General features: G+C 34.9%; 1 protein-coding gene across 2 annotated transcripts in view; it reads left to right on the plus strand.

The window, feature by feature from the left end:
- Positions 1-2089: 2089 nt before the first annotated feature.
- Positions 2090-24110, plus strand: part of TUBGCP5 (tubulin gamma complex associated protein 5) — a 38832-nt gene continuing 16811 nt past the window's right edge. The window contains exons 1-13 of one of the 2 annotated variants that reach the window (XM_044667005.1): positions 2090-2235; positions 6809-6862; positions 7270-7378; positions 8711-8807; positions 9048-9127; positions 9660-9795; positions 14355-14472; positions 15413-15502; positions 16465-16558; positions 17474-17720; positions 17890-18092; positions 20148-20263; positions 23630-23898. In XM_044667005.1, coding sequence (XP_044522940.1) covers positions 2090-2235; positions 6809-6862; positions 7270-7378; positions 8711-8807; positions 9048-9127; positions 9660-9795; positions 14355-14472; positions 15413-15502; positions 16465-16558; positions 17474-17720; positions 17890-18092; positions 20148-20263; positions 23630-23898 — 1759 coding nt within the window. The remainder of the gene's footprint in view (positions 2236-6808; positions 6863-7269; positions 7379-8710; positions 8808-9047; positions 9128-9659; positions 9796-14354; positions 14473-15412; positions 15503-16464; positions 16559-17473; positions 17721-17889; positions 18093-20147; positions 20264-23629; positions 23899-24110) is intronic. The other variant, XM_044667006.1, reaches the window with a different exon arrangement.

The following is a 24110-nucleotide window of genomic DNA, read 5'->3' on the forward strand; positions in this document are numbered from 1 at the left end:
TTCCAACATTTAAAAAATAATTTTTATTCTTAAATTTTCTCCCTCCCTCTCTTCCTACCCTGTTGAGTTGGTAAACAATCTGATACAGATTTTACCTATGCAATCATGTAAAATATGTTTTCTATTTCTCCTGGTAAGTTCATTCTATTTTCCTTTAAATACTTAAGATGTTATGCTATTAAGTGTATATATATATATATATATACATATAAATTCAATGCATATTAAGTATTGATGGTATTTACTTGTCTATGGTGTTTTAATTCTGTTTATCTCTTTAGTCAAAATCTTACTGACTTTTTTGCACTACTGTATCTGACATCATGATTGCTATTCCTGCTGATTTGAATTTATTTAAAGAATAATGCATTTTGCTATAGTTTCTCATTTTATGTGTAAATATTTGTTTCAATTTTTTTTTGTGAAGGACATTATTGTTGGATTTAATTTTCTAGTTCAGTCTGCAGGCCTCTTTTCTTTTATGGGTGAGTTCAACCAATTCATGTTCATGTTTATTATGACTTTTGTCATAACTATTGTCAAGTTCAAGCAACAAGCATTCCTTAAGTATCTATAATATGCTAGGTATTAGGCTAAGTGCTGGGGATACAAATACATGTAAAAAGAAAAAGTTTCTCAATTCAAAGTGCTTATACTCTAATGGGAGAAAACAACACTTTAAAGGAAGCTGAAAAGGCCTGAGGTAAAAGGTTCTAGGACGAATTACCAAGTGGGATAAGAGGGCCATAAGGGTTAAGGAAGAAAGCTGCTAAAGCATGGTACTGAAGTCCAGAGAATAAAGGATAGCTCTTCATCCCCATCATATACTCCTCTATTTATCCTCTCTTTGCCCTCCCCCCAGAGGGAAAGTATAACTAGGGGTACAGAGAATAGAGGGCTGGGTCTGGAGTCAAGAGGACCTGAGTTTAAATTCAGCCTTGGATACTTAACTAATTGTATGACCTGGCCAAGCCACTTACTCTGGCTTGCTTTATTTTCCTCATCTGTAAAATGAGTGGGGGAAGGCAATGGCAAACCACTCCAGTATCTTTTCTTTTTTTCTCCTTTTTTCTGGTTTTTATTCATTCATGTATTAATTTGTTTATTAATTTATTATTTTTTAGAAAAATTTTCCATGGTTACATTCCAGTATCTTTTCAAAGAAAACTCCAAATGGGGTCATTGAGTTGGATACAACCGAACGTGTATATAGATGCGTATTTTTGTTTTTAAAGAAAAGTCTCATATCCATACTACAGAAAACGAAAGAATTAGAAAAAACGTCCTCAGTCTGGATTTGAGATTATACTTTTAGTAAGGGCATTTACTAGATTCTTAGAAGCCATAAAAAGAAGAGGACCTGGCACTTTCCCTTGAGGAACTCACATAAAAAAATGGCCACAAGCAGGACTATTAAGGGAACGAATTTTCAAAAGCACAGTGAAACAAAGGGCTCCTGTCACCACCTCCTCTTGCAGGCTCACAGAAGTCTGTGGAAGTATTTATACATTTTTCATCTCAAAGCACCACATGAAAATATAAAGAGATGCTTAAAAAATAAATGAAAAGAAGGCGAGGACTCACTCTTTACCGTCCGTCCCTTAAGAGTAGGGAGTTGGACTAGATCTGGAGTTCTTAAATTCTTACGGTATCATGGATCTCTTCTCAGAATGCTTTAAAACAATGAAATATTAATAATAACAATAATAACCGATGACATTGAAACAGAATAATCAAAATATTTTTTAAAATGCAAGTTCACGGACTTCACGTTAAGAACCCCCGAATTAAGATGGTATTTAAGAATGCCATTCTAAAACCTACGAGAACGCCCCTTCTAGAACTCCTAGGCATCCCGCCACGCCGGGTACCAGCCCAGGCAGATCTTTGGCGCAAGCGCACTCATTCCCCACCACCCTCCGCGAGCACTACGGGCTGGGGAGATTATCGCGAGAGCTGTCAGCAGCCCCGCCAGACACAAACAGAACCCGCGGGAGCCTCAGATTCGGGGGACGCTCCCTCTCAGAGAATAAAGACATCTCCATTCTCTCCCCCGGTCAGTTTTGGCTAAGGCCACAGGTGGGGTCCGATGGCCGGGGCCGCGCCGCCCTGGAGCCGGCTGGACAAACAGCAGGACCGGGACGTGCGCGAGCTGATCCGGCGCGTGAGCGGCCTCCAAGACGAGGCGGACAGCAACTTCCAGCTGGCTCTGCAATTCGCATGGACCAATTTCAGGTCAGCGACGTGCTTTGTGGAGGGAAACTCGAGGTTTTTTACCCTGCCTTCCTTTCCTTCCTTTTCCCACCCCCACCCCCTCCTTTTGTTAGAGCCGCTAACCTTCCAGGCCACCATACGCGCCTGCAGGTACGGAAGCCCCACTCGTAGCATCTTTTTTAGTCTCTGCATTTGCCCTTCCGCTGGTGTCCCGATCTGTCTTGGCCCTTCTGGGCCGCCATAGGCCCGATATTCCTTGAGGCTAGGGTCCGGGATTTTATTCTAGTTCGGGCCCTTTTGCTGTACAAGATGCGGGACTAGGCAGTGGGCACGGACAGTTGCGGAATTGGATCGGGACGATTCCTTTCAGGGTGGCATCTTTGGGACCCGCTAGGCTCAGTTTCTTCTAGATGTTTGTATGTCAGGGGGCGTGTTTATTTCTGTGTCTTCGTCTGTGGCTATCCATTTACTGAAGGATCCTGCGATGGGAGAGTAGCCCGAACTCCAGCGGCAAGGAGCCGGGGAAAAGAAGGTCTTTGTCGACTTTGTACAGCGCCCTGCCCAGACGGGTTGGCCAGCAAAGCAACATCCAAACAAAATAACTATTTGTAATAGTGGCAACCTGTCTTTGAAAAATATTTTTAACTTTTTTTTAAAAAGAGTATTTTACTTTCGGCTTCTCATTTGTCCTCAAAACTACCCTTTAAGGTAAGCTAGGCAAATGTATTCTGAGTCTTAGTTTGCATAAAGAAACGAAAACCCATAGTGACTTGCTACATAGCTTTTTAGCAGCAAAGAGACCTGGAAACAGTTCCAGCTCCTTAGTGTTAGTGTTTTTCTTCTATTACACTGCTTCCGAAGTATCATTTTCCTCTACAAACGTTTTCCTTTTGCCACTAATTTGAAGTTAACTCTGTAAGTTGCCTTAAAATCTTTGGACTCCAAAATGGAGTAACGTAGTCTTCCACCTTTCTGAACTAATTGAGATCTGATGGCAGACATCATTAAGGAACCAATGGGGTCTACTCTAAATGTACCTCAGTGTTTAAAAACAATAAGGCATAACAAACATAGCCAATATTATTTCTTTGTAAGCACCGTATCTTTTGTTCAATCGTGTCCCACTCTTTTGTGACCCCATTGGTATTTTCTTGGCAATGATACTAGAGCGGTTTTTCATTTCCTTCTGCATATTTTACAGAAGAGGAACTGAGGCAAACCGGGTTAAGTGACTTGCCCAGGGTCACAGAGCTAGGGTCTGAGGCCAGATTTGAACTCGAGAAGATCACTACTTCACATAACAGCCTATATAAACGTTAGATATTACTAATTACTATGTTATGTCTACTATGTTATATTTGAGGAGAAGTATTGTACTAGGTAAATAAAGGTTGCAACATTTTGTTTATTTAAGAGGAACTTTGTAGAGGAATGGATATTTGAACCATAATTAAGAAGATAAGGAATTATTATATATTTGAGTCCCTGTTCTAGATCTGTAGTTGTACCCTACAAAGCAATGTGATAGGTACAAAAGTACAATGTAGACTCCCTGACCTTGAGGAAGTTACTGTCTTTGATGGGGCAACAAGATATGTACATGAAACAAGTAGGATACAACATTGAAAAGTACATGATTAAATGCTGAATTGTATGCCATAAGAAATACATATTTTACATACTTTTATGATAACTCAAATTAAGGTAAAATTATCTTAACTAGATCATTTTGGAAACATAGATTGAACATTAAAAGATACCTAAATTAATCTCAATAAGATATTGAAGCAGAAATAGGAACCTTTTATATTCTTTATGGGTAGCTGAGAATCTTGAACAGTTTTATTAAAACAGACACCAGTAGGGAGAAATATTGATTTAAATACTTGGTGCTATTCAATGTTAACGTTTAAATTGAACAGCAACTTTCAAGAAAGTTTTCTCATGTGTTTTAGTTAGCCTCATTAGATCAAAGTGCAAATTATACTGAAATTATTGTGCTCCCTTTACCCACAATAAAAGACTTTAAAGTTTTTAAATAATTAAGTGGATTTCTGTAATAACTTGGAAAACTATACAAAGCATGAAATTGGAGAAGTATAATTCAAAATTACATGGCCCAAGGAAATTAGTTATTTGTTGAATTGTTGGCTAGCCTCTGACTTATAACACATTTGTCACATATATTAATAGCTATTCAGAAATTAAGTAGCTGAATGCAGCTACCAAAAATTGGCATTTCCCTTTTATATTTTTTAGATAGTAAGGCCCTTTACTGTCTGAGGGTCTTAAAAAGAAATAAGCAACAGAACTCATTTCCTGTGTTTTATTATTAAGTGCCAGGTCTATAATTTCATCAGTGTTTATCCTTCACTAATACAAATTACCATTTCTTTATAACTTGTAGATGGTCTTCTAGATTTGTCATGGCCAAAAATTGTTACACTCTGTGGCCAAACTGGTAAAGAGTTTCTTGAAGCTTAGCTAGGCAGAACTTTGATATGCAGACATGTAAGCAATCATTTGACCCAAATTCAAAGTCTTTTCAGCTTGGTAGTCTCTGACAAAGTTTTGCTTTTGTGACAGCCTTAGAAAACCCAGGATCACTTTCATGCCACCATGGGGCATCAGATTAGGATTTCAATGGAGGATGTACTGCTTTTTCTAATAACACAAGTTTAAAGGGCCTAAAGATTATCTAGCCCAACCTCTTTATAGTAAAGTTGAAAAAACTGACTCATCACATCCCAGTACTAAGTGGAAATGGGAAATAAGACTAAACCTTTATAATAATCTTCCTTCCCTTTCCTCCACTTTCTGTTCCCTCACAGATTTTTGTAGGTAGCATTCCTAAACCAGATTTTATCTCATTTCCTCCATCCCCCTATTCCCATCCCAGTTGTGTTTTGTGGGGAAAAATTAATGAAGACCACAGCACTCACTTAATTTGGTTTTCCCTATGAAGTGAGAATAGTCCTTATATTTATTTTTTGTGTAATCAGACTATATCTGTACTTTTCACAAGAATGTTTCCATGAAAAAGGATAAAGAGAGCACCTAGAAGAGTCATTTTTATTCTTTTTCTTTACCCTCTTCCCTTTTTAAATGCTTGTTGAATTATCTTACCTAGCCTTAATCTGTTTTTTGCTGAGCAATCTCAGTCTTGCGCTCATGCTTCTTCTTCCTCCCCCCACCCCCCTTCTAAATAAAATGAAAGCATTTAGTTTGCCTGGCACACAGAAGGCACTATTGGTAATATGGTAATTACCTGGCACCTGTATGATTGTGATCACTACCAAGTTGGCCTCCTTCTAGTTTCTTTCTTATCTAGTCCATTCACACAGCTATGAAAATAATCTTCTAATGCTCAGGCCTGACCATGTCACTCCCCTGTTCAAAAAACAGTGATTCTCTGCTACCTAGTGCAGAGGTTGACATACTATAGTCAGAAGACTAGCTCTTCCTGCTCCCTGGTTTTATATAGCCAGTGAACTAAGAATGAATTTTGCATTTTTAAATACAAGAAAACTATTTTAAAATGTAAAAATCACTCTTAGGTTGGCTGGCTGGGCTTACAGAAATAGGCAGTGACTGTAGTTTTCCAACCCCTGGCCAAAAGGATAAAATGCACACTCCATAACCTGGTATTTATTTTATTTTATTTTATTAAATTTTTTTATTCATTTATTTATTTAGAATATTTTTCCATGGTTACATGATTCATGTTTTTTCCCTTCCCCCACTCCCTGAGCTGATGAGCATTTCCACTAGTCATAACCTGATATTTTATGGGACCCTCTACCGTCTGGCTCCAGTGTAGCTCTAACTGTTTCACATTATTTTTCAATATTGTTATTTGTATATTTATAGATTATTTTTCTAGCATTTAATTATGCAGCTAAACTGGACTACTTACTGCTTCTAATTTTATCTTTCTATCTCTTGCCTTTGTGCATTCACATAAGCTTTCCATCATGCCTGAAATGTACTTCTTTCTCATCTTTGCACTTTAAAACCTTTCTCTTTCTTCAAAGCTCAGTTAAAGATTCTTCTGTGGCACTTCCTGATAATCAGAGTTGAAATGTTTTCTTACTCATTAATTATTTCCAAAGCACATTGTCTGGATACCTTCTTTGCCTCATTACATATTGTCTTTACTTATCTCAGTATGTGTCACAAATCATAATATATCAGAATTGGAAAGGAACTCAGTAGTTCCCTAGCAGAGCCTGTATGTACTTGGACAGGAATTTTCTATACTGTCTCTAATAAGTGTTTACTTATTCTTTGCTTGAGCATTGTCAATGTGGTAGAAACCCTTGGAGATGGTAGGCTCTATGAGGGCAGAAGCTTTGTTGGTTTTCATTCTTGTAATTACTCTTTTGTTTTGCACATAGTCAATGTTTGTTGAATTGAATTGAATGAAAGATATATTGAGTAAACTGAATTTTATCAAAGCCTTTAAACCATTAGGGGAAAAAATAGTCCCAAATATTTATATTTTGCTTCCAAGTTTTATATCTTTGAGCCAGACTTTTTATACAGATGTGATAAAATTGCTATGAATAAATGATTTTCTTTGCATTTCATTTAGATTTCATCGTTTCCTAGATGTAAGCAGTCATAAAGTGGAGAGGACGATAGAGGGGTAAGTCAATTTTATTTATATTTGTTTGTACATGTGTTTATTCCAGTGCTTTAGAGATTTGTGGGTACTCTGACCATTAATGCAGGTCACAGCCCCTCTACATCTCAGTAGACTGACATCATAGGTTTCTGTGGTGAAAGGGAGTCATTCTATTGTGGCATACCTTTTGGTGATGAACTTTTCTGAATTTTGTTAAGATGAACCAAGGATGGCAGATGCAGTCCCATGCCAGGATCATACTTTACATTTTGAAAGGACTTGACAGAATTTACTTGTCTCTAGAATTACCAATATACTTTGATGAGATACCTGATTAAATTAGAATGGAGAACATATATATGTATTTAGCCGAAATACCTTTGTTAATATATTTCTTTTGAAATATTGGTTAACTTTTTTTATTTTAGAATTTATGAAAAGCTCATCATTCATTCAGATCTCAGCAAAGCTGCCAGTTGGAAGAAATTAACTCAAGAGTTTTTACATGCCTCACTTCCAAGTACTAAGGAAACAAAGGTATGTTATGTTTTTAAATTCCCCTCTGATTTTCTTCATCTTATTAATATTAACCTTTAAGCACGCATAATGTTCTAAATACATTATACATCAGAAGGCTCAGCCCTTAGCTTTGAATTTGATCACTTAATTGTTTATAGCAGTGAAGGATGTAGGGGAGAGAATATAGTTGGGAAGGAGGGTGTTCATTACTTTCATTCTAAACTCTAAGAAAGAAGGAACTTCCTTTCTTTTATTTAACTGTCATTATATACTGAAAGAGATTCATATATTTTAAAATTATCTACTTCCTGTGTGATTTGGAAGATTGTAGCCCTTAAATAAGTATTCAGTGAAATTATTAAAAGGACATTCTGAACTGGAACAATGTATGTGGTAGAAAACTAATTCGATTTGGTATCCAAAGACCTATGTTTTAATCATGACCTTGCTTTTTGTAGCTTTGTGATTGGGCAAATTTATTAATCATCTCTGAACATTAATTCCTTCACCTCTAAAACAGGAATAATAGTATTTGGAGTATAGATAAATAATATGCTTGTCAGGGCAGCAGGGTAGCACGCTGGATAGAGCAACAGACCTAGAATTAGGTGGACCTGGGTTCAATCTGACCTCAGACACTTCCTAGCTGTGTGACTGTGGACAGATAAATCACTTAACCCCCATTGTCTAGTCCTTGCCACTCTTCTGTCTTATAATTCATACTAAGAATTCTGGGTAAGGCTTAAAAAATAGTGTGCCTGAAATTTAGAAACTATCTTACTGATAATATGAAGTATGGATAACTGCAAATTTTGGGATAAAAAGTGAGCAATTTGAAATTTGAAAATTAATCTTAAGATGAAACCTCATAGTTTTCACTGAAATTTAGAACAAAAAATAAAAATTACTAATTATAAGAAGTATAAGCAATGGGTAGCAGTTGCAGATAAAGACTTGCTGTGAGTAATCATGTACTAGCAATTAGAGTTATTCTAAAGAAGAATGAGCTGTCTGAAGAAGTAGGTTCTTCCTTATTGGAGGTATTAAGCCAAAAGTTGCATGACCATCTATTGGGTATTTTGTAGATATAATTTTTTTGTCAGTTATTGGTTGGACTAGATGACCAATTAGGTCCATTCTGACTCTGAAGTTTGAGAGTAAGTATTTAAAAGTTGGAAGTTATTACAATATAATCCAAATTAATGTTATCTAAGAAAAATAAATTTAGAAAAGAGTATCGCATAACCATGAAAAGTTAGGTTTTTATTCACTTAAAACTGGAATTTAGGCTTATGTATGCTTTAATAACATATTTCTACTTATAATAACATCACTTAATTTGTTTTAAAGACAGATACACATTATGCAATATTGTCACTCCTTCTGTGTCTTTCTGATTCTCCTTCAAACACCAATTATGTGGAAAAGCCAAGAGAAAAAGAAGTGGGTAAGTCGTAGTTTAATATAGCATTAGAAGAGCTTGATCCAGGTTCAAATTTTGTATGAAATGGAAATTAATTTCAAAATGAAATGTATGTTGAAGTTAGAAAAATCTATATTTGTTTATTGAACGCCTTTGTTCTTAGATTTTGCATCTGTTGACCTATGTTACTTTGATTTCTTTTTTCTGGCATTTTAACTCTTTTTTTCTGAGAAGGTTAGTAACCAAAACTGTGTTGTATCTTAGAAAAGAAAGAAGAAATTGACTGGGGGAAATACTTGATGGAAGGTGAAGAAATTGAATTGGGCCCAGATGCAGATACACCAGTAAGTCATAGTAGTTTTGCTATTAAATACTTCAACACTTGCCTAGCATACAGATTTAAATCTTTCCTGGTATTACCTGCTGCAGTGGATTGGTTGTTTTGTTCCTTCCAAAAAAGTATAAAGCTACCCTTCTCTTTTGGAGGGGCCTTCTGCTCTTAAGAGGAGCAGAAATCCTCTTATTATACCACTACAAAAATAGTACTATAGATTTGCAAAATTCATACTAGATAATAAGCAACTCAGAATTCGAGTAGATTATGTATTAAGCTAACCATCTTATCTGAGAACTCTTTTTGTAGCTTAATAATTTGGTAGGTATATTGCCGCCAAAAAAGGTGGTTCCATCCTTGAGACTCTCATATTGAAAAGTTCCTGACCATTGTCCAATTTACTTTGATGGACTTTAAGAAAAAGGCAATATTATTAGCAAAGTTCTGACTTTTGTTATATTCTCAAATGAGTTCCCTTTTGTTTAACTAGCTCTAGTTTTCTTACTCTTTACTAAAATAATCTCTGTTAACTTATTTGATAGAATTGGTCTGAAGAAAGTGAAGATGATGATGATCAACAACCTCTTAGTAGAGAAGACTCTGGGATTCAAGTGGATAGAACACCATTAGAAGAACAAGATCAAAATAAGAAAATAGTTCCTCATGTTAGTTGGAAAGGTAAAGTTGGAAGTGCCATCTTTTTTTTTAACATTTATTAATATTTATTTTTTAGAAAAGTTAACATGGTTACATGATTCATGCTCTTACTTTCCCCTTCACCCCCTGACCTTCCCCCTCCCCATGGCCGATGCGCAGGAAATGCCATCTTTAATAGAGATACCTAACAAAATATTGAAATTGAAAATTGAGAAAATGCATGTCAAATTCATATATTTCCTCATATTTTCAAAAGCTCCTTTTAAGCAGTTAAAAGACCTTTAACCTTAGTGTCTTAAAAGCAGCATGTCATAATTAATATTAATGAGGGGGGCAGCTAGATGGCTGAGTGGATAGAGAGCTAGGTCTAGAGACAAGAGGTCCTGGATTCAAATGTGGCCTTTAATACTTCCCAGCTATGTGACCCTGGGGAAGTCACTTAACCCCAATTGCCTAGTCCTTACCATTCTTTTGCCTTAGATCCAATACTTAGTATCAGTTCTAAGAGAATATAAGAATTTAAAAAACAAAAAATAATTAGTATTAATGAGGAATGTTTATATGACATTTCTCTTCTTTGATTTTTCTTATAAATATGTAAATTTTCCTTTAGCCTTAAACTTTCTCATTCTAGGAGGGAGGGGGCACAAAATTCAAAATTGAATTTTTCTAGAAAGTTAGATTGGATTCATTCAGATTTAAGCAAAAACAAAATTAGTTCAATTTCTACTTTAACTTGTCATATAATCATAGCACTTTTAACTGAAATGGGCCCAAGAGACTATTTCTTCCAGTTCATTCATTTTATGATGAGAAAAGTAAGACCTAGAGAACAAGTCAAATGGCTTGCCCCAAGTCACACAACTAGTTAATGGCAAAACTGGCACTAGAATTGAAGTTTCCTAACTCTTATTGTTAAAGTTAAATTAAAAACTCCTGGTTCTTAATTTCCATAGAGTTTATTAATATTGACTTGAAATAGATAAAGCAGATAGGTAGAGATCAAAGCCTATTTCTAATCTAATTCTAACCACATGTCTCTCCACATGGCTATCTCTCTCAACCAGGCACTGTCCTCCACCACCACCATTCAAGGAAATAGAGAGAGGAGAGCATACCTCCTCATACCCCCTCTTTTTCTTTTCTTTTGGCCTGGACACATCACTTGTGCATTCATATAATATCCAGTCACACAGCACAGGGACTCAGGTTGCACCACCCCAGTGGGGAGAGGGTTCCCTTTACACATTAGTATTTCCATTTTTATTAGCCTTTCTAGAATGGATTGAAAAATTATTAAAATTCAACATTCATTCAGAAAATATTTGTTGAATACATAGATAGGAGAGAATAAAACCTGGTCCCTGACTTCTTAGAGCTCACAGGCTGAGAGAAAGAAAAAAGACATTATTATAGTGTGAAACTTAAGTAAGAAAGTTACAAAATGCTTTGGTAGTTTAGAGGAGGGTTATTTCTACTGAAGAGGATCAAAGTAGTCATGAGACCTTTAATTATGTAGGGCCTATGAAACCTGTTTTAATAGATTTAGGGGAAGTAGGTAATAGAAAACCATTGAAGCTTTTATGACAAAGGTCTGGAGCAAATGAGATTTTTTTTTAAAGCTTTTTTGAAAAAAAATTGATGTTAACTTTTTTTTAAACATTGCTTTCACACCTCAATGTCTCCCCTTGCTCCACCCTTGGATCTTGTTTGTAACAAAGAAGTTCAGTTAAGCAAAACATATAGACTATGTCAGAGATATGTTCAGTTATAATAAAATTAACTCAAAACATTATATAGAATAGAAACTGGAGAGCAAGAAATAAGTTATTTTCAGCAGCCTAGATAAGAATGGACTGGACTACAGTGATAGTGGTGGGAATGATGGGAAGGAAATGGCTACCTTTATGGAGATAAAAAATGATAGGATTTAGAATTTGATTAGATGGAGGTAGAGCAAAGAGCCATAGATGGGTCAGGTGTTTCAGCCTTGTGACTGGCTTCAGTGTCATCATTGACAAATCTTTACATGCAGAAAGTTCTGGTTTAAAACTCAGTGGAACTACTGTTATCCATTTTGAGGTAACAGTTCAGATTGAGAAGTGAATGTGAAGGAGGAATGTGTCCCAGACATGGGAGACCATTTATGCAAAGTCATGGAGGTATGAGATAGATGTATGAGCATCAACTAGCAGGCTATTTTAATTGAATTGAGGAGTATGTAAAAGAAAATCACATGAAATAATACTGGAAGATTAGGTAAGGAGCAGACTGTACATGACTTCAAGTGTTAGATTGAGGAGATGGTATTTTATTTTAAAGGAAATAGGATGCAATCAAAGATCTTTGAATGTAAAGCAGTGACATGATAAAATCCTTGTTTTACATATTTCTCTTTAGCAGTTATACAGAGGATGGCTTGAAGAGGAAGAGAGAAGGGAGACATAAAGAACCATTTCAAAAGTTGTTGCTATAGCCCAAGTGAGAAGAGAGGAGAGTCTGAGGCTAGGCTCTATAAATGAAAGGAAGGAGAGAAATATAAGATATTTTACTGGAGGTAAGATTATAAAAACTGGGCAACTAATTAGAAATGGGAGTTGAAGGAGAAGGAAGAGTTAAGCAACTTCAAGGTTTTTGAATCCTGGCTAACTAAAATCATTGCCCATAGAAATAGAGTAGCTTGAAAGAAGAATAGTTTTTTGAGAGAAATGAAATTAGTTATGTTTTGGACATGATGAATTGGACATGTTTGTGGGAAATCTAGGTAGAGATATTCAGGCATTCTGTAATGTGAGAATTCAGGAAAGATAGTGGGGCTGAATATATAAATTTGGAAGTTGTCTGCATCAAGATGATCAGTGAACCTGTGAGAGCTAATTAAATCATGAAGAGAAAGTGTTTTGAGAGAAAAGAACCCAGGATCCCCATAATAGGCAGAAAGAAGAGGATGATCAAACAAATGCCATAGAGAAGGAACTTCCCAGGCAAGTAGAAAGAGAACCAAGACTAACGCATATCAAACCATAGAAGAAGAGGGCCAAAAAGGACAAATGGGTAAATAATATCAAATGCTACAGAGTAGCAGGAGAGATGAGAAAGAAGAAAAGGCACTAGATTTATCAGTTGAGAACATTAGTAACATATTAAGTAACTGTCATATGTTATAGAACATGACTCTTATTTTTAATTGTCCAGTTTTTAGAAGTTGTAGTGTCGTGTGTAGACCTACTTGTAGTCAGGAACATCTGGGCTCATATCCTGCCTCTTAACCAGCTACTTTTAGCTTTGTGAATGGACCAGACATTTAACCTCTCTGAACCTGAGCTTCCCCATTAATGAAATGAGTATATACCTTCCATACCTACCCAACATGTTGGGAGGCTCTATCAGATAAAGTACTTTTCTTTTTTCTTTTTTTTACATCTTTTTTATTGTCACACAAAACACACTTTGTGAGAACACATTCATACATAACCAAAACCCCAAAATAAAACCATAAATAAACTGATGACTCCAACAGTTCTTTCTCTGGAGGTGGATAGCATTCCTCATCATAAGTCTTTCAGGATGACCCAGATCATTGCATTGCTGAGAGTAGCCAAGTCATAAAGTACTTTTCAAATTTTAAGGCATGTGTCTTTTATTATTCTTATTAATAATCATTGAGGGAAGAGATCATAGGGAAAAAGACTTGCACAAAAATATTTATAGCTGCACTCTTTGTGGTGGCAAAAAAAAATGGAAAATGAGGGGATGTTCTTCAATTGGGGAATGGCTAAACAAATTATGGTATCTGTTGGGGATGGAATACTATTGTGCTGAAAGGAATAATAAACTGGAAAAAATCCATGTGAACTGGAATGACCTCCAGGAATTGATGCAGAGTGAAAGGAGCAGAGCCAGAAGAACATTGTACACAGAGACTGATATATTGTGGTACAATCAAGAGTAATGGACTTCTCTACTAGCAGCAGTGCAGTGACCCAGGACAGCCATGAGTGAATTATGAGAAAGAACCCACATTCAGAGGAAGAACTACAGGAGTAGAAACACAGAAGAAAAACAACTGTTTGACATGGGTTGATGGGGATATGATTTGGAATATAGGCTCTAAACGATCACCCCAGTGCAACTATCAATAATATGGAAATAGGTTTTGATCAATGACCCAGTGGAATTGTGCGCCGGCTATAGGGAGGGAGGGATGTGGAGGAGAGGGAAAAAACATGAATCATGTAACCATGGGAAAATTCTCTAAAAAATTTAAAACAAAAACAAAAAATATTTAAAAAAAGAATCATTGAAGGGCAACTGGGTGACTCAGTGGATTAAGAGCCAGGTCTAAGGACAAGAGGTCCTAGATTCAAATCTGGCCTCAGACACTTCCCACCTGTGCAACTCTGGGCAAGTCACTTAGCCTCCATTGCCTAGCCCTTAGCACTCTTCTGCCTTGGTACCAATGTACATTGATTCTAAGACAGAAACTAAGGGTTTAAGAAAAAGAATCATTTATTGTTGTACACTCAAATGATTATATACTTACTATTATAGAAAATTCAGTTCTCCCAATATCTTTCCAGCAGGTGAACCAGATGCACGAAGTTGGTTGGAGCAGCATGTTGTTCTTCAGTATTGGACAGCCAGACCATCACGTTTCTCTCATAGTTTGCATCTACACTCCAATTTATCTTCTGTTTGGTAAGGAAATAAAAATGATGGAAATAACTTTGATTTGGATGGTTCTTGTTAAACTCCTTTACATTTTAAGTAAATCATTTTGCTCTACAAAGGTGGTGCTTTTCTGAAATGGATGTTTGGTTGAATTACTTTAAATTTTTAACTTAAGTTTTGGATTCTCATGATTTATCTTTTACAATTCAATATATAGATTATTTTATTGGCTTATTTTACCTTACATACCAATCAATCAAGAAACATTTATTAAACACCTACTATGTGCCACGTACTGTGCTAAGTACTGGGCACTGTGGTCAAAGTGAATATAAAAATAAAATGCAATTTTGCTAATGGAAAAAGAAGGTGGGCCCTTTTTCCACAATGACTTACATCAATACATTCAAAAAGCATAGAATGTGAACAATATGGAAATATGTTTTATATCATAATAATGTATAACCCAGGTTGAATTGCTTGTCAGCTCCAGGAGGGGACAGGAAGGAGCTTTGGAAAACTTACGTGGAAATTTATGTGGTAATTGGTAAAAAATAAATGAATAAATAAAATTAACCAAAAGCATAGAATGAGAACAAAGGTTTGGTTTAGTTTAGTTTTGTTTTGTTTTTGTGAGGAAAAAGCAGTGAAGATAGAATGAAGTTTTTTTTAATGCTGAATAGTATGTATTATTATTTATTTTGATTATAAGGAAAAAACTATCATTTTGTCTTTTTAAATGGTTTTTGAATAGCTTTTCTAAAAGTACACTTATTGGTTTATGATTGTGATCCTGGAAATGTATTAAAATTATAATTGTCACTATGTTTACTTGCTTATGGTTCACTGATTGTTACCACAAGGTGGCTCCTAAAGTATAAAAGATATAGTTAAAGTAAAAAATGACTCCTGCCTTATTTTAACAGAAACATTTTAGGTTAACAATAGATGTTTATGATCTTTCTAGGGATCAACACTTGTACAGTAGTGACCCATTGTATGTGCCAGATGACAGGACCTTTGTTACTGAAACACAGGTTATACGAGAAACACTTTGGTAAGACCTATATCACTAAAGACACAAATGAACTCTAATTTATGCAGTATAGGGAGCACGATCTAAGATTTCCCCAAGTTACATAGGAGAATTACCTACCTAGCTAGGTAAATCCTAGGGATTGTCTGAGTCAAATAGAAATCAGTTGCTTTGTCCAAAATCACACAGTTTGATTGGTATCAGAGGTGAATTTGAACTTAGTTCCTTCTGAATCCAAGCCCTGTATCCACTCACTGCCTCTGTTATGCTTAATGTCCAAAATGATATGGCATAAGAGAATTTATTAGTAAAGAATTTGGATTGAGTTTGTTAAAGGGTAATTATTTTTATAGTATTACATATTCAGGTTAGAAATTAGCTATTATGACAGCTTTAATACTCAGTTCAGTACAAAGTAGAAATATAAGAGAATGCAAGTACTAGAAACAGATAATAGAAGATTAAAGAGGTTGATAAATTTCAAAGAAAACATAATCACAGCTATTTTCATTAGCTTGAAAATAATCATAAAAACTGGCATGTGATTACAGATCTCCATATGGAAAGAAACTGTATTTCTTAAGAAATTGGACTATATATAAGTAAAAATGGAAAATGCAGTCCATAATATTAATAGTATATTACTCCAGGCTCATTGCATTCATCAACATTCTCAGGTTGATGATAAATTTGGGAAGAGCTGATTGCAAAAAATTGTTGGTCAGATTTTGAAGAATAAAACACTATACCTGTTTCTTTTGAGTCAGAAGACCATTTGATAGAAATGCTTTAATTTTTTGTGGTTAGAAAAACTTTATGGGGATTAGATGTGCACATTTGATATATTTCATTTCATTTTCTGATTTTAAAAAAATTACCTTTCTTAAATCAGGGGTCCTTTTAAAGGAACTTTCCACATATTCCTATGAAAGACCTTTTTTTTTTCTAGATTTTAAGCATATTCTCTTTTTTCTTTATTACAGGTTACTTTCAGGAGTAAAAAAACTTTTCATATTTCAGTTAAATGATGGGAAAGTTACTGTGAGAAATAACATTGTAGTAACTCACTTGACACATGTAAGTCATTTTAGTAAATTCACCTTTTCTTCCCTTTATTTGTTTAAAGCAGTTCCATCCCGAGCTTCAAGTGGTTTTTGTCAGCTGTAAACAAATCTAAAGAATAATGAATTAAAAATTAGAAGTTGTGACTTTATTCATTGGTGTAGTCTCCTTTGTGCCTAAATAAGGATGCTATTAAAAGAAGATGACTTTTCTTTCTTTCTGACTCACAAAAATATTAGGGCAAATATGTAGATTCAACACTAGTACAGTAATGATCCATTGTATGTGCCAGGTGACAGAACTTTCCTTTCTGCAACACAAATTATACAAGAAACACTTCGATAAAGCCTATTTGCACTAAAGACACAAATGAGCTATAACTTAGAATATAAATTTATAATAATATTTAAGGGTAAGAAAAGTAGCTAGAGTAGGGAGAGAAAAAAGAGACAAAATACCTACTTAGTTTTCTTGATTTTCCTAACCTAGGTTTCAAATTTTCACTTGAAAAGGTGAGGGAATTGGACTAAGTATTCTTTTACGCTCTTAAATGTAATTCTTTCTGGTCGTAGGTCTTGATATTACCCAAAAGCTATATACAATAATTGTATTGATTACCTTTAAAACACTCCCATTAAGTAACACCAGCTCTCTTTGATGTCTCTGTTTTCTAAAAAAGGTAAAAAAATATAGTTTGTTGTAATATAGCCTTATAAAATGAGTATTTTTTAATATATTTCCCTTGGATGTGAAATTTGAGTACTCATTCTAACTTTATTTTCTTTTACAAAATATCCTGGATTACAATTAAAATCATACTCTTAAGTATTTTATTTTACTTTGCAGCAATCAAATTCTTATTTTGCTGGGTAGACATTTGAGATTTCTGGTTTTGAGAGACACTAATTTAATTATGAAATACTTTTACAGAATTGTTTAAGATCGGTCCTGGAACAAATAGCAGCATATGGCCAAGTTGTGTTTAGACTACAGAAGTTCATCGATGAAGTAATGGGGCACAGTTCAGAAAGTACATTGCTTGGAAATACTTACACACCTAAGAAGTCTACTGAACCTCAATTTAGAACCTATCAAGCTTTCATGTGGGCCTTGTATAAATATTTTATTAGTTTCAAAGAAGAACTTAGTGAGATTGAGAAATGTGTCATCAATAAAGGTATTGGAATAATTCTTTAGTGTTACTTAATAATATTATAGCTTACAGCTTTTAAATATTTTTTGGCTTTTTGATTAATTTGCATATTTGACACCATAAAAATGCATAGTATTCATTTTATAATTTTATATTATTCTTTCTGTTGAGTTTGATTTATTTATTTTTGCAGATACAACAGTTACTCTTTCAATAGTGGTGGACAAATTATCACCTCGTCTGGTACAACTGAAGGTTCTCCACAAAGTTTTTAGCACTGGAGTGGCAGAAGTACCACCTGACACTCGAAATGTTGTTCGAGCATCTCACCTCCTTAACACACTTTACAAAGCCATTCTGGAATATGATAATGTTGGTGAAGCCTCTGAGCAAACGGTATGTGGACCTAAAATTCAGTCTAAAGCACGTGAAGTAGACTAACAAAACTCTAGGGTAGGAGAGGAAACTTGATTTCCATAAGCTTTGTTATAGGGTGCTAACTCTTAGGGATTAAATTAACCTGGAAAATGTTTGATCCAGACTAATCGATAGAGTATATGTCTCTCAAAAAAGAATGAACTTTTTTTAAATTTGAAGAGGGTCATCCTAAAGTGGCCACAGAATTATGAAGATCATTGACTAAGGTATAGAGGGTAATGAATGAATTGCTGGAAGGGAATACCCACACCATTAAAATTAGGAATCTTATGAAGTATGAAAAGAATTCAATACCTAATGGGGCTAATAAATGGGAGACTTGAAGCTATGATATTTAAAAACCTAAAGGTTTTTAAGCCTATATGTTCTTTTGAGAAAAACAGAAATGAAAGCCAAAGTTTAGAGGCTAAGATTTGCAAAAGTAGAAAGATTGAACTTCTATTCTAGCATATGTTTATAAATATAATTTTACCTGTAATCCTTACATTATTAATTATATATATATATATATATATATATATATATAATTGATTCCCAAAGTGGGCGCTACCGACCCTTGGTGGGTACTGCAGCGATCCAGGGAGACAGTAATGGCCACAGGTGCATTTATCTTTCCTATTAATTGCTATTAAAATTTTTAAAAAATTAATTTCCAGGGGGCTAAGTAAAAATTCTGGAAAGGGGGCGGTAGGCAAAAAAAGTTTGGGAACCACTGATATATATATGAATAGGATAGTGGCAACCACATAGTGGGATGAACACTGGGACTAGACTGGAAGATGGGAGATTTGGGGTCCTAACCTTAGTTCTGCTAAGTTATATTATGCAAATCACTTTATGTTTCTAGGCCTGATGTGTAATATGCAAAACAAGGGTTTATGATCTTTAAGGTTCTTTTCATCTCTTAAGTTCTATCATTATTCTTTTTGCCTTAAAATCTTATCATTATGGGGTAGCTAGAAAGCACAATAGATAGAGCGTCAGAAAACCTGAGTTCAAATGTGGCCTTAGACACTTCCTAGCTGTGTGACCCTTGGCAAGCCACTTAACCCCAATTACCTAGACCTTGACATTCTTCTTTCTTAGAATGGATATTAAGATAAGGTAAGATTTTAAATATAAGCATATATTTAAGTTATAATTATAGGGAGATATTTAAAATATAATAAACCCATAAAATATTTTTAAGAGTATAATTAATTTAGGTTTATTTTAGTTCAGTTTGTCAGAGTAACCAGACTAGCTCAGATAAGAGGTCATTCTTCTTTTAACTTAACTTACATTTTTAACTTAACAGCAAAAAAAATGAACATTTCAGTCGTTAAAGAACAGAAAAGAAGATTTCATGTGAAATTGTGAACTTAGAAATTGTTCCATAGTTTTATATTTTCCAACATATAATCAATTTAATTCTTTAGTAATAAACCTCTGCATGTCTTTTTAACTTTCTGAACTTCCTTATGTTCTCTTCTGTGTTATATTTTTGTTTCATTGATACTCTTTTTCTATTTTCCTTCTTTTTTGCATCACTTTCACTGCCTACCACCTCCTTTATAAAAAATAGGTTTGTTATTGGCTTTCAGTTATTCAATAAATAAAAATAAGAGTCTCAGAAAACTAAAACAAAGGAAAAAAATTTCTTTGTTATTAACTAAATGCCAGGGAAAATAAGATAAGCTGATCCTAACCCACTTCCAAATAGAAAATAAGGACATTCTGGAAAATAATAAGCACATTTCCTTTATCAATGTGAAATGATGAAATGATTTTAAAAACCTTGATTATTTACACCAGCATCCCCTTTATATGACTGTTATCCCTTGTATATGACTAAGAGAAATATGAACTCACTCTTATCTGACATTTCCATGTATTTATTTTTCGTTGACTTTGCCCTATAAAATATTATCACTTTTAAAAATAAGTTGCAGAAGTGTTTTAAATATACATTTCTTCAGTGTATATCATTCTGCTGTATCTAGAGACTTAAACTATGAAATTTAATGTTATCAGGTCTCCCTCCTTTTTTCTCTTTGGGTTGAGACTGTAAGGCCATATCTACAGACTGTGGATGAATGGATAGTACATGGTAACTTGTTTGATCCTGCAAAAGAATTCATCATTCAAAGGTAAGAACAAAAGTAACCTCTGTATCAGCACCCTAAATTAACTTAATAATATTGGAAAGCAAACAGAACAGTAATTGTTTTTCTAGGTCATGATGTCTTTTTTTTTTTTTTTTTTTTTTTTTTTTACCCTTTTGGCTGGGGTGGGGAACAGTGTGGTAGAGTATTCTGGGCTGGGAGTCAAGGAAGATCTGAGTTTAAGCCCTGCTTCTGACATTAATTTGCTCTTCAACCCTAAACAAATCATTTTTGCATTATTTGTCTTAGGCAACTCTTTTGGATGTGGCTATAAGAGAATTTGTACTCTCTAATGATAGGAGTTCCTTTACTAAAAGTTCCACTGAGAGAATTGCAGATCTTTGAAGTATATGAGGATTTTATTCTCTGATGTATTTTTGATGAGATCAAGAAAAAAATAATGACATGGGCCCTGTTTTCAAGCAGTTTAAGGCTTAGTGGGGCTGTTAAAACCTGTCGGGCCCCTCTTGGCTCTATGGCTGTGGACATATTTAAAACAGAATATGACTTATAGACTTGAGGAAAGAAAAACCAATAGAGGTTTTCCATCTAGAGGTTCAGGATAAACTACATAGAGAAGAGAGCATTTAAGATGGGACACAATAAATAAATAAAAAGGATGTCAACAAGATGAGGGTATGGCAGACACCTATTGTTAATTTGTCACTTCTGGCTTGACAATGTCTTGTTTTAAACTTTTCATCTGCTTGATTAGGTTCTATATGACTTTGTTTTTAATTAACCAGGCTAGTTTTGTTAACTTCCAATTCTGTTGTTTTTTTTTTTAAGGAATCAGGCTCCTAGAGGAGGTGGTTATAGAAAGATATATCACAGAACATTGATCTCATGATTATTAATTTTTTTTAACCCTTACTTTCTGTCTTAGTAACAGCTCTAAGACAGAAGGATAAGTACTATGCAAATAGGGTTGAGTGACTTGCCCAGGGTCACACAGTTAGGAAGTATCTGAAGCCAGATTTAGACCCAAGTTCACCCAGTTCCAGGCCTGGTGCCCTGTCTACTGAGTTACCTCACTGTCTCTGATATTGTGATTATTAATCATCTCATTCTTATTTTTTATTTTATATCATCATACTTTTAAGACTGAGTCTTTATTTCATCCAGGCTGAAAGAATAAGGGCCAATGACATGCTTGATCCTATTACTTATCAACATGGGAGCTCTAAGTTGTTGTTTTCCAAACTGGGTTGGTGAGGAGGACAGAGCCAAGATGGTAGCTTAATAACAACAAAAACCAAATCCACTCTGAATCTTTGGATTCTTCCAAACCAATCTTTAAGAAGCTCCTAAAAACAACAGGAGTCAAAAACCAAAAGCAAGATGGAGTGAGGGTGCTCTCCTGCTAAATACAACTTGAAAGATAGGCAGAGAGAGAGTAGATTTTCATGGAATAAGTAAGAACCAGAAGCAAAACTGCACACAGAGGAGTGCTGGCCAACCACCCCACCACCTACTGTGCCAGGTAACAAACCTGGGCATAGGCCAACTTTAGGATCCCAGGATCCTAGATACAGAAACAACAGAGCACCCCATGCCCCAGACCCACCTTTGAAGTCCCAGGCCCTGGCACCATCTTGCAGTGAGGCCCAGAAATCCATAGTGCCTGGCCCTTTCAGGCCTGTGCTGAAATGAAGACCTAGCCCCAGGGCAAAATAGCTCACAGCACAAAGCCCTGCAAGCCATCAGCAGAGGAGACAAAACCAGCAGCTTTCAGAAATCCCAGTCTACAGGCAAAAAAGTCTGGGGAAATAAGTAAACAGCAAAAGAAACACTAACCATAGAAAATTTCCGTGGAGATAGAGAGCAAAACACAGAGTCAATAGGGGATAGCCCAGTCCAAACAACCACATGAAAAACTTCAAAGAAAATTGGAAATTGGCCTCAAGTAGTGGAAAAACTCAAAAAGGAATTAAAAAATCAAATAAGAAAAATGGGGAAAAGAAATGAAAGTAATACAAAAAGAAAATAACAGCTTAAAATAAACTGGTTTGGTTCCTCCCTAATCAATCGTCTCTCTGAGCACTCCTCACCATATTTTTTCTTCTGTAGGTAGTTGAGTCAAACTCTTTATGCCAATAAGAAAATATTTTGAGATATTAGAGCATCTCATTTTGGGAATAGAAGCAAAGCACAAGACAGGAGCCTTTACTATATTTACTTTTATTTTTAAGAGTGTATGTGTGGAGGGGTAATGGGCATAGTCAACCTGGAGAGCATGGGTGGGAACAGACAGAGATGTTCCCCAATTCATTTTAGCACTAATGTAACAAGAGAGTTTTCCAAAAGTAATCTTCTGACAAAAACAAATTGTTTTATTTTAAAAATTGCTGGTTTTGCTAAGAGAACACATCTTAATAGACTTGTCATTTAATGGTATTCAAGTTTCTATGAAATACATTTAACTAGATTCAATTTGAAGTATTCTAACTTGCCTGGGTATTGCCCCAGTGGGGTTAGCTCATAAAAATAAATTGCTGTTCTTTTGGTGTATATGCTAAAAATAGATTCCATATTTTCTTAGTCTTTTATTGTATTAATAGTAAGAGCTTCCTCCCCAAAGTTCTTTATGATACCATATAACTTCTGATAATTCTGCACAGAGAAGCACACACTTGAGTACAAAACTGTTCACATTTGTGTAACTTAGCTTTTCAATTATAAAATGTATAATTTTGACATTATTTAATAGAAACAATCTGAAGATAGAATGTAATCTCAATTAGATTTTGTTGATTTTCATATATACATATATATGTATATTATATATTTTTAATTAACACATCAGTGATAGCATTTATTCTTTTTGTAATTTTGAAAATCGAATCCTTTTTTATAGCAATAAAAGAATCCTTTAATAACTAAAATTTATACTGATTTTTATATTGTACACTTTCCTATAATGAGGATTAGTTTAAATGAGACTCTGCCTTGCCATAGTTACTTCTTCTGGGATCAATAGTTGAACTCTCTTTAATTGTTCAAAGTAGTCCACTTGAGAATTTTATTTGCCTGTGCTGGAGTAATTTAGATTTGCTGAAATTACTCTCACAGTGGGTGGTAAGAGAGGTCATTAGTTTCCTACCTAGAGATCAACAGAGTTGGATTAGGACTGTAGAGACACAGTGGGACATGCTACAGCACGTACTTCTTGCATGTACTTCTTGATTGATAAATCTGTTGTCAATTTCATTATATTTTAGAGTAAAAGATTCTCACTAATGGTTTGTGATATTCCAGGTCAGGAAAGTCCATTCTGCTCACTTAAATTTTACAACATCATTAGTATAGAGATGTTTTGAATTTATATAGTTATCTTGATTTCCTTTCTAGGAACAAAAATGTTCCAGTGAATCACAGAGACTTTTGGTATGCAACTTACACACTATATAGTGTATCTGAAAAGACAGAAAATGAAGAGAAAATGAGTGATAATGCTAGTGCCAGTTCGGGCAGTGACCAGGCTCCCTCAAGCAGGCAGCATACCATGGTGTCCTTCCTCAAACCTGTCTTAAAGCACATTATAATGGCTGGGAAATCTATGCAGTTACTGAAGAATCTGCAGTGCTCAGATAGTTCCCCACACCAAGCTGCTTCAAGAGGTGAAAATGCATGCTTTTCATGTTGCTGTACTTAGTCATCAAGTTATAAAGACTTGATTGCTTTTTAGCCACTCACTGTTTAGAATCTAAATTGTCTATTATACATGATGGTATTACATTTTTAAATTAACCAAGACTATATAAGGTATATCACCCCTTACAAATGAGGAAATTATGCCAGTGTTGGTGGTTCTAGTAAGGTTTTAAATGGT

The sequence above is a fragment of the Gracilinanus agilis genome, chromosome 3, assembly GCF_016433145.1.
Source record: "Gracilinanus agilis isolate LMUSP501 chromosome 3, AgileGrace, whole genome shotgun sequence".
NCBI lineage: Eukaryota > Metazoa > Chordata > Mammalia > Didelphimorphia > Didelphidae > Gracilinanus > Gracilinanus agilis.